The 19,533-nt window shown below is 44.6% G+C and overlaps 1 protein-coding gene across 7 annotated transcripts in view; it reads left to right on the top strand.

Moving 5' to 3' along the window:
• The first annotated feature begins 13,083 nt into the window (after positions 1–13,083).
• Map3k4 (mitogen-activated protein kinase kinase kinase 4) overlaps positions 13,084–19,533 on the top strand; it is a 106,608-nt gene continuing 100,158 nt past the window's right edge. For 6 of the 7 annotated variants that reach the window (XM_047557382.1, XM_047557379.1, XM_047557383.1 and 3 more), the window contains exon 1: positions 13,134–13,432. In XM_047557382.1, the coding sequence (XP_047413338.1) occupies positions 13,305–13,432 (128 nt within the window). In that variant the 5' untranslated portion in view covers positions 13,134–13,304. Of the gene's footprint in view, positions 13,433–19,533 lie in introns of all 7 variants that reach the window. The other variant, XM_047557384.1, reaches the window with a different exon arrangement.

Here is a 19,533-nt window from a genome sequence, read left to right as displayed (position 1 = left end):
TATGTTGTTGAAATACTTTGAAGAAACACATTACAGCTTATTTTGAATTTGAGTACATTAAAAAATAGGTTTCAAAGATAAAATAGATATTATAAGAGGTAAAAATGCAAAATGGAGCACAGGAATCTGATCCTCTTATTCTGTCTTTTACACCCAACTGAGACCAGGAGAAAGAAACTGGAATTTAAGAAAGGTTTTAACATTCAGTCACAAGTCAAAACTGTAACAAGTCAAAACTGCAACGACACATTCTGTTCTGAGTGTGAATTGTAGGAGAGGCCAAGAAAATACTGCCTGTTTTAGTTTTCCCAACTTGCGAGATGGGAAAACTTAGAAATTATTCTAAAGAGAGCCATGAGATGATGGATGACAGCTTGGGCAATAGGTCTAATGAGCAGAGGCCAAAGGAGTTTATGTGAATTTACCAAGGAAAAGGGAGAAGTTAGCAGGAACTCAAAACACGGGGGACTAGTTGCACAGGGCTCTGGTTCACAGTGGCATTCCGTCCCTCCCTACTAACACTAGACAGAATGAAAGGTCTTACCGTGGTCCTAAGTGTGAACTTAGAGGAAAGCCAAAAGAATGTCCTCTTGGCCTGAGTTACCACACGCTTGCCTGGGCTGCAGGGGAAGATGAAGAATCAGGCTCAGCTCTCAGCTGCCTGGGAGGGTCTGGGGTGCTCCGTTCCAATGAAACAGGCCCCTGGGTACGTTGACTGGGAGCAGCACATTGATGTAGCTGTCTTCCCAGAAATTGCAACCTGCACCAGGCATTTGGACGACAGGTCTCTGGAAGTCAGGATGCTTCGTTGTAACTTATTCATTCTCAAAGCCCATGAGAGAGGCAGGAAAGGTGCAGTTACACCTTTTTCTTTATAAGAGTTAGTCTGAGAAAATGAGAGGGTTTCAGCCTGGCTCATGGCTGCATAGATGGGCTCAGGATCTCGAGGAAAATCCTCCACGTTAAATTTGAGGCCTTCCAGCAAGGCAGTTTGCAGGAAACAGTTTCGAATGTAAGTTAAGCCTTCTGAATTGCAGGGACTATATATTCTAATGTGAAACTTCTTACACTGAACCAGTAGGAAAGTCCCCGCAACTGAGTGTTTCAGATTTCCCTACGGCCTCTTTTCAGTAGTTCATGGAGGCATCAAAATGTACTGTGTTGTCAGCAGACTGGGAGCCCGGGGACGTGTGGCCCTCCACGCCCTGATGCAAGTCAGAATGCCAGTTCTTCTGGTCACATCGGCAAGATTCTGCAGCCTAAAAGCTGTCATGATTTATTGGTTTCAACAAACTAAAGTTTTTGCTCCAACGCAAACATCTCGGTAAAACCACCGATGCTCAGAACCTACAGGGACAAGTCGTGCCAGTACTTTCCACTTGGATGTTGGTGGTTCTTGGCAGCTGCAGGTGTGGTGCTTGGTAAAATTCAGACATCCATTTCCACCAGACGTGGACAGCTGCTTACACCTACATGACGTGACTCACTTGGATTCTTACACATAGAAGTAGCTGTGAGGCATTTTAGATTGCAATCAAGTTGATTTTTTAAAAAAAAATGCTTATGTAGATTTAAGGAAAGAACATTGTTAACATCAGAACATAAAACAAGTAACAGTTTAAGATAAGCATGAGGGAACTCCTGCTTCATCATGATGATATTCGTTGAAATGTTTGGAGAAGAGTAACAAAGATTTCACAAAAATCCCCTTGTGCTCCTTTTCTGTGGTTCCACTGGATGGCCCGAGGGCACCTGGGATTGGTCATCCAGGTGCTTTTCATTTAATTTGAGGCTCAGAACCCCTGAGAGGCTGGTTCAGTTGGGCTCAATGTGATAGTAGATGACCTGCCGACCTTTGCCTTTGGACCTTCCTGCTTGTTGCTTTTGCCATGAATTTCTTCTGGTGCACTCAGGCCTCTGAGGGCTGCCCCTGCTCCTCTCTGAGCTTCTAGGGGGTAAAAACAGTTGCTGCAGATGTGATGCTCCACATCTGGTGGACTGAGCCCCAGGCTTTGGCCCTGGACGGTTGTGTCTGAAAAAGAGAATGCAAAAGCAATAGGAAAACCAGCACTCAGGGAGACGATGGGCTCCTGGAGAGGCTGAGGCCCTCACCACCGAGCAGGTGGGATAGGCGCTACAGCCCGAAAGAGGGAGGGTTTGACTGGGCAAAGAGCAGGGCAGACACTCACTGTCAGTGCGGTCACTGAAATATCATGCCTGCTGGTCTTCTCTCCAACTAGACTGCACCTTCCCAGGCCTGGTGACCTTTTCCTCCCAAACCAGCACACAGGCTCACATGCAGAAGGGGTAATGCCCGAAGAGTGAGGCTGGGAAAGAGGCCAGAAATAAAGTGGGGGCAGGGGTAGGGTGCTAACTTGCAATTGTGAAAACTGTTAATGCTGATAATGAAACATCCTTTTAAAAAATCTTTCTAAAATTTCTGCTATTCTCTAACAACTCAATAAATAAACTCATGAGAAAGCCAGAGATTTAAATTAATGGATATCTTCAATCGTTACTCATTTTTTTCATGATATTGACAATCTCTCTCTCTCTCTCTCTCTCTCTCTCTCTCTCTCTCTCTCTCTCTCTCTGAACTTGGTGTCTTGCAAATGCCAAGCAAGAAAGAATTCTATCCCTGAATTACACTGCTATACTGTCCCTGAACTACACTGTCCCTGAGCTACACTGTCCCTGAGCTACACTGCTGGCCAATGCTCACTCTCAACATGAGTATTTTTAAAAAATCAACTTTTATCCCAATCTAAAGTGCCTCAGAGTCACTTCTATGAAGGAGGTTGGCTGATTTGCAAGGCATATCCTAGAGGAATCCTTTTTTAAAATTTTTTACTTTTGTTTTGTAATTACCAGGAGATGAGATCACTGACTTTGGAAGTCTGATCACGTGGGCAGCTGCCGGGGACTCCAGATGTGAGGAGTGTTCGGGGCAGATGCACACGTGTGTGCGTGTGTTTGGGGGCAGGGAGTCTGTTGAGGGGGTTCCCTGTTGGAAACAAAGATGAAGAGGTGGTGTTGGATGGCAGGGAGCATCTTCACAAGTATGCTTCATTCCTATTTTCCTACCTTAACCGCAACTCTTACTTCATATTGATAAGCACTCTAGTTTCTTATTTTCCAAAGGGGAAATGGGAGCAATCCAACATCTGGATAAAGGAATCAGCACACGCTGCACACATCTGTCCTTATGGGGCAGAGGCATTTGGCTAGCCAGTGGACAAGCGTGGTGATGACCGTGCCACTCGCCAACCCGGCGGGTGCATGGGACTTGAGGAGCTTGGCTTAAAACACTCTGACATATCACAGCCTCCCACACATGTTCCTGACTACCCAGCCAAAGGGGTCCTGGGAATACTCTTGCTGGGAAGCCAGGATGAATGAGTCAGGACACAGTCTGCCAGTGGGGAGCAGAGGCACAGCCTGCAGCCCTGAGATCCCAGCACTTGCAATGTGGAAGGGCCAGAAACCACAGGGCTGTAACCTGGGCCTCACACCTAGGTAGGCATCCTTGTTCTGTGCTGCTACTAGGGAACCCCAGCCACACCAGAATCCTGCTCATCTGACCTCTCACCCATAGTTGATAGTCTGTATTGTATTGAGAATGCAAAATTGGAACATTGGACACAACTGAGAGGTTGGGGAGCCACTGAGGACTTGCACACAAATGCAGACTGATGTCGGAGACTCATCACTTTCTGACCCTGCCCATCTTTCTACCCTGCCTCCCAGAGCATCTGAGCATCTCTGTCCTCAAATGCTGCATATACCTTTGCTTTCTGTCCCTCCCTCCCTCAGTGCCCTTCCCACCCTCTCTGCTCAGTGGCACCCATTTGTCTGTCAAGGCCCTGCTCAAATGCCCCCTCCTGCCTGAAACCATGTAGTCAGCCTTCCCAAGCGATTGCTCTTCTCTTCTCCCAGAAAGGCCCACATATGTTGCTTTGGAGCAATCATGATTGGTAAAATGGACAATCTGACAGTCCATTCGTCAATATGCTTTGCTGTCCCAGGAACAGAATTAGAGAAGAAAGATGCAAGAAAACCCAAGAGCAAGCATGGCAACTAGGCTCAGATTTGAACACTGGTGTAGATAGTATTTCCAGTGTACCAATAAACATATGATTATATAACGATTGTTAAACGGGTTTAGATATCATAATTATAGATAAGCATTCCCTTCAGTATAAAAATGTATGTATGTATAATAATTATATAAACATGAAGCATATTCTAGAATGTTATTGCAAACATATTACTTTTATGCTTATAATTTCTTAATACAATCTGAGGGATGTGTTTAGAACTAGGTGCCTGGGTGGTCCCTCAGGGGTCTGACAACTGATTCCTGGATGGGGCCTAGTGATCTGGCTTTTCATGTTGAGCTCCTGAGGCTGGTGTTCCAACCTCCCCTGCCCAGTTTGGAGAAACCCAAGTCTGGGGTGCACAGACTGCTCTCCTCTTCCTGGGCCTTTCCCTGTGCCAGACTCCCCGGAATCCTCATGTAGCGGTTAATTTTGTGGGTCAATGTGACTGACCCATTATGCCCAGTTACATGGTTAAACTTTATTCTGGATGTTTCTGAGGATATTTTTAGATGAGACTGACAATAAAATTGGTGAACATGGAGTAAAGCAGTTGCCCTCCATAATGTGGGTGGGCCTTATTCAAATAGGGGGAGACCATCCAAAGAGAAAAAACCCCAGACCTCCCCAAGCATCTGACTCTGCAGAATTCTGCCAGCAGTCTGTCCGTAGACCAGTTCTTCCCTGGGTCTCTAGACTACTGACCCTTTCTGCAGATTTTGGACTTCCCAACCCCCATAGTCATGTGAGCCAATTTACTTTAAGTAAATCTTTTTCTTGAACATACATGCTGTTGGAGCTGTTTCTTTGGAGAGCCCTGGTTGCCTGGTTTCTCTTTGGAGAATTTGAACTCAGTGCCTCACTATAAAGCAAATGCCATCAACACCACCCTACTCCAGTGCCTTCCTGCATGTGACTCAGACTCCATCAGAACATGCAGGTTCCCAGCTCCCGACACACAGGTTCCTAGTCTGCATCCACAGAGGCTCTGACTCAGCAAGGTTTGGGTGGGCCCTGAAACCCGCACTACTTACAGAATGCTTGGTTATTTTTAGTATGTCACTCTAATGCATTTTGAAATGTGAGTTGTGCTCTAGTGTTGAGCCCTGTGAAAGCCCTAAAATTAAAAAAAAAAAAATATACACCAATCCTTCTGGCAAGGAGTTCACAATTCAAGTGGGAACTTCTATTTTGGAGAATGTTGAAATAACCACACTACAGTGACAGTGTCCTCAGTCCATGGTGTCGTGCACAAGGCATGCCCTTCCTGGAACCTCAGAATGTGACTGTGTTTAGAAGTGGCCGAGAAGTAGCGCTGATGCAGATGTAACTAGTTAAGATGAGGTCATGCTGGGAGGGGTGGCCCTTCATCCAGACTGCTGTCCTTGGGAAAAGAGGCGAAGAGACACAGAGACAGCCCCAGAGGGAAGGGGCCATGTGATGGCAGAGGCAGAAACCAGAGTGATGTGGCTGCGAGCCAAGGAGTGCCAGGGTTTGCCGGCCACCCCCCAGGACCCAGGGACAGACGTGGAACAGGCTGTCCCTCACACTTTGACGTTGGACTTCTGGTACTCAGAACTGAAAGAGAACAAATTTCTGTTGTCTTAACCCAGTGTGTGGTTCTTTGTTATGGTGGCCCTAGCAAATTAACATGCCCACCCATTGTGAATAGGAAAAAAAACGGGACACAGGTATACAACTCTCAGACGTTGGACAACCTGAGTATTCATCTGTTATCCTTGAGAGAAGGCAAACAAGGGGCGGGGGCAGCACCCATGTGACCAACTGTCACCATCAAGGCTGAACATGGGCATGTCTATGTTTGTACAAGTAATTCTCCTCAAGGGCCAGTGGCTGGTTATCCAGCCCCTCCCCTGTTTTGCCCACTGTACCCTGCACAATGCTGTCAATGGGTAAATGAGTAAGGGACACTCTTAGCATTGTCAGGGTTGACCCTGCTTTTGAAGGTTTGGGTCTATGTAACCGTGATTCTTGGCCCTGGTGGGACATCAGAATGACATGAGGAATGTTTTCACCTTAGCAATACTGGCCCCATCCCAGACCAATCAAATGCAGATCTTGGAGGTATGTGTGCGATGCAAGCATTAATGTTTCTAGAACCTTCCTAGGCGATTCTATTATGCAGCCAGAGGAGGGGCTCATTGGTCTTTACCTTATTTTTCAAACCAGTCACCCAGGGTCTTTAAATTATCCTGCTGAAACCTAACGTAAGCAGCTTTTAAAATAAGATGTAGGCATCCACAAAGTGACCCCTGTGCTGCCGTATAAGTGCATTCCTACAGGGACTCTCCCAGACAGGTACACATTTTGTCTCATGGGTCACTGCCCTGTTGGTGTCCTCCCCCTCTCTGGGCATTTTTCCTTAGAGGGCCACAGCACACCTTCCTGATGTTCACACAGCTGGAGCACCTGGGGTTCCTCCCTTCCATTCCGTCAAGCCCAGGGCGGCCCTAACAAAGTGCCACAAACGGAGTGGTGTGAGACGGCAGAAGGATGCGCTTGCCTTGTCCTGGAAGTGAGCTTCCCAAGCTGGGGGTTCGTCAGGCCATGCTCCCTTTGAAGGCCGTGGACAAGGCTCCTTTCTAGCCCCTGTAGCTTCTAGTGTTTCCTGCTGCGTCATTGACTTTCCTGGCTTATGGATGCCTCATTCCATCTCTGCCTTCAGGGTCTCATCATCTGCCTTCCCTCTGTGCTGTGTCTCTGTTTCTCTTCTTATAAGGATGCCACTTACATCCAGTGGAGGGCCCACTCTGCTTCAGTGTGACCTCGTCTCTTTGAAAGCCCCATTTCAAGATAAGGTCACTTTGACAGTTACCAGGGTTAGGGACTCTGCTGTGATGGGAATGTTTGTGTCCTCTCAGAAATTCACATTAGAACTTGGACCCCATTGTGATGTATCAAGAGGTGCTGAAGGGAACTCGCCGAGTCCCTTTCCCCCTTCGGTCTCTTCTGAAATTCCTTCTCTCCAGAGGAAGCAGTGTTTGAGGTGCCGTCTTGGATACAGAGACCAGGCCCTCACCACCACCAAATCTGTCAGGGTCTTAATCTTGGACTTTTAGCTTCCAGATCTGTGAGCAATACATTTACGCTGCTTACAAATTACCCAGTTCCAGGAATTTGAAAAAAAAAATAGCAGCACAGACTGAGATAGATACCAACATCTCTTTTGGAGGGACGCAACACACCCACAATTTGAGGCTCACCACACATTTGCTGGTTTCACTGTATGGAGGCTTAATTGTCTTTGACCTTAACACCTTCACCTTTTCTTTTGGTCACCCCCTTTAAGCAGGGGCCTGCTATCCATCTTAGCAGAGTTCTGTATCTGTCTATTCACAGTATACCCTGCTGTAGCATCCACAGCACTCAGGAGCCTGTTAAAAATGCAGACTTGCTGGTGCCAGCCAAACCTGCTGAATTGGGAATCTACCTAGCAAGGTCTCTAAATGACCCACATTCACTGCAGATTTTGAACAGTAGTGGTCTAACTAACATAGAGTCATCTCCTTTTTTATAGTCATCTCCATTGTTGCTTAAGTAGGAAAATTAAGCATTAAATATTTTCTTAAATATCTTCCAAATATGTGTGTGATACACACACACACACACACACACACACACACACAGAGAGAGAGAGAGAGAGAGAGAGAGAGAGAGATGAATTTGAGGTACAAGTTCTGAAGTTTTGATTTCAAATTCTCTTAATTTAATCAAAACCACTCTAGTCAAGTCTAAATTCTCAAACACACCATGAGAAGAAAAATCTTCCAGTAGTGATAATTCAAGTCTGGAGAGAGTCATGGAAGGTTGGGGAGGCAGAGAGAAGATTTTTTTATTGTTGTCTTTTTGGAAGACAACTGCAAAATCGTTGTCCTTAAGTATCAAGTCCACTTATTTTATGTAGTCTAGATAGACCATTGGGTAGACATAATAAGGAGGCAGATTTGGAATTGTTACAAACATTAATTTCCTAAGTCTGGGAATTGTCAAAAATATGGCATATACTGCCTTATGAAACTGGGAGATTCAAGCCTGGGTTTTTGTGACTTATGAAAAGTCTCATTCTGAGAAGGGTAGTTTCAATGGTTTCTCGGGATGTTTCCAACTCAAAGAGTTCATGATGTTGCAAAACCTCTTTAAAAATGCAGACCTCGAAAGGAGGAGTCTGATTTTCTGGAATTTATTTCTGGCCTTTGGTTACAAGTCTGTCGGTTCAAAATGTTTCTGATGTGCACCAGAGCCACATCTCATAAAAATTCGGGCTTTAAATTCCATGTCTGTATTTATCCATGACTCCTTTTCCTTTACTTCAAGCACAATAATAGAAAAAGCCTTGTATTTGTTAGCATCAAGCATATATACACAAACAGCCAGTAGGACTGCAACTGATCTCCATTGTCCATGTAAGGACCAAGGTTATTTCTGTTCTTTGTAAGATGTCTGTGATTAGGAGCTTCACATATGGTACAGTTAGCATCGCTTTACCCTTCAAGCTGGATGTTCACTTTTAAATGTAGTTTTTTTTCCCTGTGTGTGTCTACCTTGGTTGTCTCTGATTCTTAGAATACCTGATGCATTAAAACAACAACAACAACAACAACAACAAAAACTGTCTCTAGAGACTTCTCTTAGTCTACTAATTTTCCTCCTGGGTTTATTTCTCCAATAGATCTGTGCATGCATACATCATGCAGTTCATTTCTTCAACAGATATTCAGCTGAACAGGTACTATGTACAGAGAGCTACTGCAGGTGCTGGAGAAGGAATGATAAACAAGAAATAGTGCCTGCTATTTAGAAAGAAAGACACACGTAACCAACCATGAGACACTTAGTGTTTGGAAGAACAGTGGCCTTGACAGACAAAAGTGAGGGTCAGAAGTCCCTGACTGAACACCAAGTCATCTCGGTTCTTTACTGTGCCTGGTTTCACGTCTTGCACAAAGCACATAGTGTTGAGGTGAAGGGATCTGAGTATGATTTAGGAACTGCAACTTGTAGTTTCACAGTTCTCCAAACCGCACACCTGGTTATCGGAAGGAGAAATGAAATAAAGAGAATCAGGCAAGATCTCGGCGAGATGTTTTGGTGGGAAATGATTGAAATTCGTGGCTCAGGAGAAGAGCCATCTCCCTCGGGACTTCCAGTTTCCAAGCTCTCCGGACTTGGCCATGGCAGGACCTTGAGAGGTGAACCGAGAAGTCAGAGCAGGAAGGAAGCGACGTGGGTTCCCTACTTCTCTGCCCGCACCTCTAGGAGGAAATGCGGTGGCTGCTGGTCGTGGAGCAGGCTGCACAGCACGCCCTCTGCACTCTCACTCTTTGCACGTTGGATGCCACTTTCTTTCCCTTTGTTAGTTTCATTCCTTTGGGTGAAACTAACTTTTTTTTTTTTTTTTTTTTTTTAAGCACATAACCTTTAATCCTTTGTTAGTGATTTGGAGTCCTCATGGGCTCAAGTTATACTCTGCACAGAGGAGTGTCTGAAATAAGTGGTGATCTGTGTCCTGGTGGAGAAATAACAAAAACAGGTAAATCACCTCTCAGAAAAATAAAACAAACCAGTAGCGGTTTTATCTAAGTTCCCATTACTCAGACAAGAAGAATGATGAGACTCAATGTTACAAGGACTATTTTTTTAAAAGTGCACTAATTCCCTTTTGTTCATATCCGATATTTCTTTGTGTTTTACTCCTAAGTAGAAATAGGCGTCCTTGTATCGTTATGGGAAAAGAATCCACGTGTTGCGGTCGTCCTCTAGCAGTGGAGGGTCTGTTGCTCTTTCACAGTCTTCTTTCTTTGGATGTGCTGGGGTGAAATGAATCAGCCCCCTGTGAGTATGAGCAGACTGGGAAGTCTGGACTCTTCCTGCCACTGCAGAGCCAGGCTGAGCCCCTGGGAACAGAGAGGGCTGGGGCTGGAGAAGTCTTGAATGTTCACACAGGAATCTGGGTGGAAGAGTTCATGAATGCTCCTGGAAAGGGAGAAGCTTATTTTAAGTAAAATGCAGCACTATGCTAATAATAATGTTCAAAACTATAATCTTGGAGCTTTTGTTTTCAAATGACAAAGACATAACCCTATTTGCTGTATAGGGTTCTCTTTGAATTCTCTTTGAATCATTTTGTGACAAAACCCATGAAATTAACTTTCTGCTGATATACCAGCCTTGACACTACAACAAGGTCCTTTGCACTGATATGTACATCCAATAGTTTAAGACTTTAAATACTGGTAGCATGTGTTCAAGGTTCATTAGTTTTTAGGGAAAACAGAAAAAACATACATATGAATGTCAAGAATGTTATATACCTCTACCTAAACTGGATCTTTAGGAGAATTTTAGTTTTTGTAATTCACTTGAAAAAATAAATTCAATTAAAGGCTATGAGAATTCAGTCTTGAGTAGAGGGAGAGGCAATTCTCTGCAGATTTTGTTGTCCTTGTTTTTAAGAACAAAATTAAAGGCAGAGACCAGCCATGTGCTGAACAATGATTTAAGTTTAGAGATGAAAACCTAATTTTGAGAGTAGCTCATTAATGTTAAAAGAAAAATCTCCTGGATGAATGTAACTGTAAGGAGGAGAGCAGTCTCTGTATCTTCCTCAGTTCTTATGTGGGCTTTTAGTCCTTACTTGGTTGGATTAAAAATCCAATTAATACAAGGACTGATTAACAAGAGAAAAGGACAGATTTTTAAAAAAAATTTGTGCGTACAGAGGGATCTTTACAAGTGAAGTTCAAAAGAATGACCAAAGCATGATGATTTTATACTTTTTAGACCAAGAAGGAAAGACAGGACAAATGGGATCTAGACTAGGGTGAATTCTAGGGATGTTACTGAGAAATAAAATGGGGGGTATGTAGAAGTTGGTGGAAAACTAGGGTCACTTCAGTTTGTTTATTTAGGTGCACCGCAGCCTGACTGTGTCTCAGGTGATCAAGTCTATTTCCCAGCACTGCTGTGTGAAGGACAGCCTTCCCCAAGGAACCCGCAGGTTTTGCTGCTTATAGGTAACGTTAGGCAGAAGGGTCCTTTCTTAAGTCAAGTGACTTCAAGAGGATGAAATTTGTTATCTTTTGAGATGGCATGTCCTTCATTCTGTCAGAACAATATTAACTGCACTCCTACTATATGTCAGACACAGTGCGGGGCACTAGCGATTCTTGGTGGCCAGGTAGACCACAGAAGAACAAAGAAAGGCATCTATCCTGCTGGGGCATAAACTCAGGGGAGAAGGTGGAAAAGGAAGGAAAGAATCCTGGGGGAACAGGGAGTAGATGCTGTGAAGGCCTATTCTGGAACCCTGGAGACAGGGGCCTGGGGAAAGGATCAGCCAGGGAAAACAGAGGGCCTGGACCCAGTGTGGAAGTGGGACAAAGTCACCGCACTTAAATTGAGATTTAGTACCACTTAGGTTTCTCCATGTGCTGCCTTATCTGATTAGTTAAATGTAAATCTGTTTGGATCTGGCTAAGATAATATCCCCAAGAGGAAGGCGAAAAAAGGTCTAGGTCTCTTAAGGCTGATTTACATTTGGCTAGTGTCTTGTGATCTGGATGTACATGTGTGCATGCCAGTTATCTTTAAGTTGGTAGTCATGGTTAATTTGAATGCAAACCCTGAAGAATGCACAGTACAGAGCTTCTTAGAGGCAAGGGATTCATTTACTATTTAAATTTTAAAATCTTTCTCATGCCTTCTCAGAAGGGTTTCTGGCTCAGCAAATTATAAAAGAAAATTAGAGAATTAGAATTTCAGAAAGCTGGGAAATATTTGTCAAACTTTCTTCCTACACTGAAAATGAGTTAGTGATTTAAGAAATTATATAGTTTTTTATTAAGATAAAAAAGTTTATTCTATGTAAGCACTCATTTTTCTCTCTCTTTAATCATAAGGTTATTGGCTCTAAGGGAAAAATTTGGTCTGTTTTGATCAATGCTCTATCTTCAGCATTTGGTAGTTCTTGACATGTGCACTTAATAAGTATTTGTTGAATGCATATTGAATAGATAACATGAACATCAATTCGGAAATTCAGCACTATCAGGTTATAAACAAAACACAGACTACTGTAATAAAACTCAAGCAATTTAGCTACAATAAGTTTTGGAACCTTTGAGTGCAACCCAGCTACCTTCACAGCTGGCCTGAAAGTCCTACCTAATTACGTTTAATTTCTTTGTTTTGATCAGTTTTCTTACCAACAGTTGTTCAAAAACTGTATTTTACATATTTTGAGCTTCGGCGCAACCGAATAAGGTTTTTTTTGAAAATTTGTTTTAATTTTTTTAACAGCCCATTTGAATGACTACCGACGAACATGCTTAAGTTTAAAAGGACGATATTTTAAAATTGACTTCGGATCTCACTCCATGGGACACTGTGTAAGTGTCTGCAACCTAAAGCTGCGAAGTCCCACGTGCGCCAGAACGGTCTGAAGCCATCGTTGGCGCTCCTTTTCTTTTTCACCCCTTCAGTGCAGGGCGCTCGGGTCCGCGTTCCGGAAGGTCCACGTGTAACCCTGCGATGCTGGGGTGACACCAGTGTTCTTTCCTGCCTGGTCGAGGCGAGGGTCCCTTCAATGGCTGGAGTTTCCGGAAACTTATTCCAAGTCTCAGGCATCTGAGCCTCAGCAGCGCTTCAGCCTCCGCGCGGTGCGCGCCCGGTGACATCATCCCTATTTCCGAAGGATGGGATTCGGGGCGGCTCGACCTTCGGCGGCGGCGGTCCGCTGGTTCCAGCCACCAAGCGCTTAGCGCGTCCTCCATCACCGCCCAGGCGCGCCGGGCGCCGCTCGCGGGCGACCTCGGAGCTCCCGCCCGGCACCCGGCACAGCCCAGCGCTGCCCCGCGGCGCCGCTGTCACCGCGGCGAGCTAGACCCACCAGCCGACACCTGACCGGCGGCCGGGAACCGCGCCCCTCCCTCGGCTCGCGCGTCCCCGCCCAGTCGGATTCCAGCGCCCGCCGCCGCCGCCGCCGCCCACGGAGGCTTGTCCCTCGCCGCCCGCCGTAGCCCGGCGCTCGGCCGGCCGCCGTTCCCAAGATGGCTGCGGCGCGCTCGGCTCCTGCGGCGGGCTAGAGGCGGAGGCGGAGCCGAGTCACTCCTGCACTTCGGGGCTCCGGTCCCTCGCGCCAGGCTGCAGCTTACTGCCCGCCGCGGCCATGCGGGGCTCCGTGCACGGATGAGAGAAGCCGCCACCGAGCTGGTCCCCCCTCCCGCCTTCGCCGTCACCCCTGCCGCCGCCATGGAGGAGCCGCCGCCGCCGGAACCCGAGCCCGAGCCCGAGCCCGAACGCTGCCCGGTGGGGAGGTGAGTGGCGACCGCTGCCGTCCGCCCTCGGAAAGCGGGTCGGTCCTGGCCGGAGCTCGCCCGGGGCCGGAGGAGGCGTGGGGCCTCCGCTTGCCGCCGGGCGGGGAGGGAAGCGCCTCGCTCCGCGGCGGCAGGCGCGGCGCAGCACGGGACCCCGGCGCCGCGGCCGAGCGACCCCTGCCCGGCGCGCGCGCGGCCCGCCGGCCCGTCCGCCCGCCCTGGGCGCGGCGGGGGCTGGGAGCCGGTGCGGCGCCCCGCGGCGCGAGCTCGGAGCGGCCGCACCGAATTCCTCTGGCGTTACTGAAGCTCGGTGGTCCCTCACTCCGGCCCCATCGGGGAGGGGGACGCTGGCGAAGCGAGTGCGCAGGGCCGGCGCCCGCGTTCCCCTCCTTCCCTCCCGTGCACCCCAGCCCCGGAAGGTGCCGGCTCCCCTCGCGGAGGAACTGCGCTTGGACCCTGCAGAGCGGCGGGCTTCCCCGAGGGCCCCTCAGTGTCCTGGGGGAAGCGTGGTGCAGAGTGTCGCTCGCACGTGCAAATAAAGTGAGCGTTGATTTGTGCGGAACTCTGCTACCGCTGGAAGCTCTGAGACGGAGCTTTGCTCCTCAGAGCATTGTTCCATACTGTTACCTCCGGTTATGTCTTTGTTTTTTGATCGGGAGAATAAATGCACGACAGCTAAAATTTTCCCTCTTTTTGTGCCTGTTTGTGTGTCCGAATGCCCTCTTACTCACTGTCCTTTGCATCACAGAGTAAACTTGCAAACTACTGCCCCCTGTCCCCTATAAAGAAAATGCTTCCACAGCGCCTCTCATCTTACTATCTTGCTGTATCTAGTTCCAGAAATAAGGCAGTTAGGTAGGGAAATTTTAAACAAATATGTAGTCATTTTTAGGACCTAACACAGGAGCCACATTCTTGCTTGCCCTCACTGAGTTGATCCAAACCAGTTTGACTTTTATAAGCTGTTGTTACTTAATCCTAAAATACTTCTTAGGAACTTATAAAGAACAATTTTTTTTAAAGAATGGTATAGGATGTAATGAGAATTACTTTTGAATTCATCTAACTTTTTTTAGAAGTTTTGTTATATTATGTGCATGTGTTGATTTGGTTTTTGAACAATTTTGACCCCTTTACGCTCTTTTAAAAAACAATAATTGTGAACACTTGTTAAATGCTTAAGATGCTTAACACTTGTTAAATTACTTCCACTAACTTATTTAATTTTTATAACAGCCCTGTGAGGTAGAACTATTATCTCTCTTTTACGTAGGAGGAAACTGAGGCACAAAGGTTAAGTATCCTGCCCAGTTTCACAGTTGGAAATGAGTAAAGGCCAGGCTGCATAGACCACGCCTGAATCATGATGAAGAAGAGGTGTGGTTTCATTATCCACACACCAAAAGCTAGCCTTCTGTTTAACTATACTCGGGGAAGGTGGACTTGAACATTTCTAGGTGAAAGTGAAAAGGGCAAAGAAACGAAAATGTACTGTGAAAATGACTGTTTTTCTGTGATAAAGAGAAACCTTGGTTTTTCTCCCGTTATAATAAAAATAGGTCAGGATAATGGGCTTTATCCAACTTTAAGTGAACAGCAGTGTACAGAACAAGAAGATCTTAGAAAGATTTTTCTTAGCAACATTGCAGTTAATGTTACAAAAGCAAATCTGTAAAGCAGATTACTTGATAAAGCTGTTGTTTTGCCTTTTTTATGCCCGTATTGTTGTCACTCCTCTTCAGTACACCAGAACTGACCTCAGACGGACTTGCTGTAAATCTTCAGCAAGGGATGTTGTGTGGGTTCCTCAGTTGAATTTGTTTTATGTTCTTAACCATTTTGAAGATGCTCAATGTGCATATTGAGTATGTGCTAAATGCCACTTTTTGGCACAACGGAGACCAATAATGTGGTTATTTGTGCTACCAGGTTAACTGGTTTGAGATAGGCCAGAAGAAAGCTGTCTCTGCTGTCCTTATTTATCTCTTTATGTCTGTCATTGATTTGGAAGGTTGCATTAATGCACAGGTCTTTGTAGAATTCAGACCGGTACACGATGGCCTCCCAAGCTGTACTGCAGGTGCACCACTGCGGCAGGTGCCAGCCAGCCTTTGGCATCTGTCTGGTGCGTGCTTTCCTTCTGAGAGTTTCGCAGTGATTGAAGAACACAAAACAGGTTGAGAAGTGATAGTGCTCTATTGAGTTGTACTATTTAGTTTTATGGTTTGGATGTGAGGTGTCCCTTAGAAGCTCATGTGTGAGGCAATACAAGAAGGTTCCGAGAAGAAATGATTGGGTTGTGAGAGCCTTAACCCAATCGGTGAATTAATCCCCTGGTGGATTAGAGTGGCAACTGGAGGAGGTGGGGCTTTGGGGTATATATGTGTGTCTGGGGAGTGGAGTCTCTCTGTTCCTTGATCACCTCGTGAGCCGCTTCCCTCTACCACAGTCTTCTGCCGTGCTGTGCAGACTCACCTCGAGCCTGGAGAAATGGCGTGGCCTTTCTGGGGACTAAGACCTCTGAAACCGTGAGCCCTAAGTAAACCTTTCCTCCTTCACAGTTGTTCTGGTGGGGTTCTTTTAGGCACGGCAGTGAAAAAGCTGAGTAAAACCTACTGCTTACTGTCAGTAGTGGCTATTTCTTGTCCTTATTTTTGGTAAAGAACTCCTAATAAGGATAGCAGTTGTCATTAGTGATTAAGCCTTGAAATAAATATTCCTTAAAATTTCTTTTTCAAGTTTCTGGATCAGTTCTATGAGGATCCTGAAGTGACTGGGAGAGTTATTAGAATTCATTTGAAACAATTTACCTGTGATATCTTGGATTTGCACACTTGAAAAAGCAACAGAGTGGATATTAAGTCTGGTGTAAAACTCCTAACATTTCATTTAAAATATTTATGTTAAAAATGGCTTCATTATTCTTACTTACCTTATATGTCAGTGAACTTTTGTTAGCCAGGGACTTTATTTTATATAATGTGGTTCTTGTAAGTTCATTTGGAAAAATGGGTTTTACTACTGAGTATCTGAATATCACACTCTAGGCGATTTGATCTTCCTCAAACTGAGTGCTTACGTTGAGCCTGCTTGTTTCAGTCTTGACAGTGGACGTTGCCTATCCCAGTGTTGCTGTCCGTGTCACGCTGGTGTTGGATGTGCCTCTAGACCACCGTAATGGTAGATGCCTTTGGGTTGGGTAGCTTTAGACAGAGAAGCAGTCACCAGGCAGCAGTAACAGGGCTCCGGTGGTGGCAGAAACTTCATGTTGACTCTGTTCTGGTTCCTTTTAATTGCCATATTGTTGGAAGTTGCTGTACTTCCCTTCCTGTATACTCTTTTACTGTCTTCTAAATCTTGTTCTGTGCTACTGAAACTTGGGGATATGAAGGTCTTGACACTTACTGGATATACTTGCCTTAATAACTTCCTGTTACATAGTGATTCCTCATTCCTTAGTGATTATCTTTCACTCCTAGTATCCTTTTGTCTTAGCCTTCTCTTTTGACCAGATGGTATGTATTCTGTTTACAGACTTTTTTAACTTTGCCAAATAGGCTGCTGGAAATAGGAAGAGATGTCAGAAAAGGAGATTGATTGACAGTTCTAGGCCATCATAGGCTGCATCGCCTTGGCAGGAGGAGCAGGGTCCATTCACTGGGCCTCAGCTTCTCAGACATTGCCACTTAATTAGCTTGGTTTGTGCACTGACTGTCGGTATGTTCTTTTGCCTGTGAAAAACCAAAGTATGATTAAGAAATTGATTGGTAAGCATGACATTAGCAAAGGAAATCATTTGAGTGATCTACGTGACTAATGGTAGTAGACCAGGGAGGTTGGCTTGCATGCCTTTCAGGCATAGCCCTTGCTTTTTGTATGAGACTAGGGAAACAAAGTCTTACTCTTAGGTTTTAATTTTTCTGGGTTTCACTTGAGCTGTCCCCACCCCACCCACCATCCACTTCCCTTTGTTGTATTATAGTGTGTTGATTTTTAATTAGTCTTGACTTTAATTAAATTATGATAGACCTTGCTTTTCTTGCCTTAATTTGAGGTATACTGTATCCTTGTCCCTTCAAGATATTAACGTAAGAAAGCCTAGGGTAGAATTTTTACTAATAAAAGTCTCGGAGGGTCATTGTTTTTACTATCCTCGTTTTCCCCTACCTCCCATGAAGAATCCTTTGGTCTAATTTCTGAAAAAGGTATGGCAAAGATGTCAATTGTTGGTGCTTGCATAAAAGTTTTTGAATATTATGTTCACAAAGGTTATGATGGTATGCGGTTTTTCTGGAAGAGTCATAAAATTAAAAAATGAGAATTCTATACAGCAATTAAAAACTATGTTTTTAAAGAATATGTAGTGACATGGGAAAATATTTATGATGCATATCTTAATTTGGGAATATCATCTATTTCTATCTATTTCTGGAGTATATATTTTTTAAAAGATTCTCAAGTACTTCCAACTGTATAATATCCCCTCACAATGCAAGAAGCAAATTACAAAACGGTATTTTCAACCAGGCATGGTGGTGGTTCAAGTCACTGTAATTCCAGTGACTTGGGAGGCTGAGGCAAGAGGATTGTGAGTTTGAGGTTAGTCCCAGCAATTCAGCAAGACCCTAAGCAGCTTATCAAGGCCCTGTCTCAAAATAAAAATTAAAAGGACTGGAGGTGTAGCTGAGTGGTAAAGCACCCCTGGGTTCAATCTTTAGTACAAAACAGTAACAACAAAAAAATCCAACAAAACAAAACTATTGGCAGAAATTGTAGTCCAGATTTGAGGTAGCTGCTCAGAGCCTGTTTCTCCACCAGCCGTTTGTCCCCCTCCCAACCTTCCTTTTTCCTCATTTGGAAGCATCCTCTCCTTCCTGCAGCTACATGGTACATATTGGAGCTGCCCCTTCTTACAGACCCTTGGCTCTAGGAATGGACATTGATCCTAGCCAGAGTAATAGGGTTCTTTCCTAGGGCTTTTCGCTTTGGAGCTAGAGGGGGCAGTGCTCATTTTAATAACTGAAATATATTTTGTGATGTCATGAGCCTCGAGCTAGCTCCATGAAGCTGTGATCGGTCTCATGTAGAAGCTATGTGGTCTCAGACAGTGACGTTTACCCCCAGAGAAAAGCAGGGAGACTGAAAGTGGTCTTTGACCAGTTATTTGCTTCGTATGCTAGATTCACCCTATTTTTTTCTTGATTTGACAATACAAACGAATTCTCCTTTCTTAAGCTATTAATAAAAACTGAAGGGTTACATACCGTTTTTCCCAGATTTTTTTTTATGATGAACATGTTACATGTTTTATTTAAAAAATGAAAACTAACTATAGGGCCCAAATTCTTAACTAGTACATTTAAACTTTTAAGTCTCTTTACTTTGAATTGTTACTAAAAATGGAAATAGATAATATTCCCAAATTTTAAAGGAACTTAAATCTTATTTATTTTTTGGTGTCTCAACATCAGAGCTCATATAGCAGGGTAGTTTTCTTTAGTTATGTAGTTCATCTTGAGTGACAGAATTTACAGATTAGAAACAACTTCAATAGTAACAAATCAGAAAAAGGACTCGCTTTTTGATGGTCTTTCATATTTATAGAACTGTTATTTAAAATCTATAACTGTGTTCTCAGCATGTATGTTAAAATGCTTTTCCTTTTTTAGAGGCATATTTGAAATGACTTTATTTTTAAAAATATTTTTAGTTCTAGATGGACACAATACCTTTATTTTATTTATTTATATGTTGTGCTGAGGATTGAACCCAGTGCCTCATATGTGCCAGGCAAGTGCTCTACCACTGAGCTATACCCCAGCCCTAAAAGGGCTTTATTTTTAAGGGCACATTATTCTGGTGGCAATAAGTCTGATATGTACAGTCTAAGATCCCTGCAGACCTCAACTTGGGTAACAGAGTGCCTTTAAATATTTATTGACAAACAGGCAAAATGAAAATTCATTTTGACTTAGAAGTACATTCACTCGTCCTGTTTTGCAGACATCAACGAACGTATTAGTCTCATGGATCATATAGATGCTACATATTTACATGGTAGCAGGGAGTGCTATTAAGAATATATTAGGCCTTCTGTCAAG

Source organism: Sciurus carolinensis, chromosome 7 (assembly GCF_902686445.1).
Source record: "Sciurus carolinensis chromosome 7, mSciCar1.2, whole genome shotgun sequence".
NCBI classification, from domain to species: domain Eukaryota; kingdom Metazoa; phylum Chordata; class Mammalia; order Rodentia; family Sciuridae; genus Sciurus; species Sciurus carolinensis.
The sequence above is the reverse complement of the archived record's forward strand: the minus strand, read 5'-3'. Positions and strand labels throughout refer to the sequence as shown.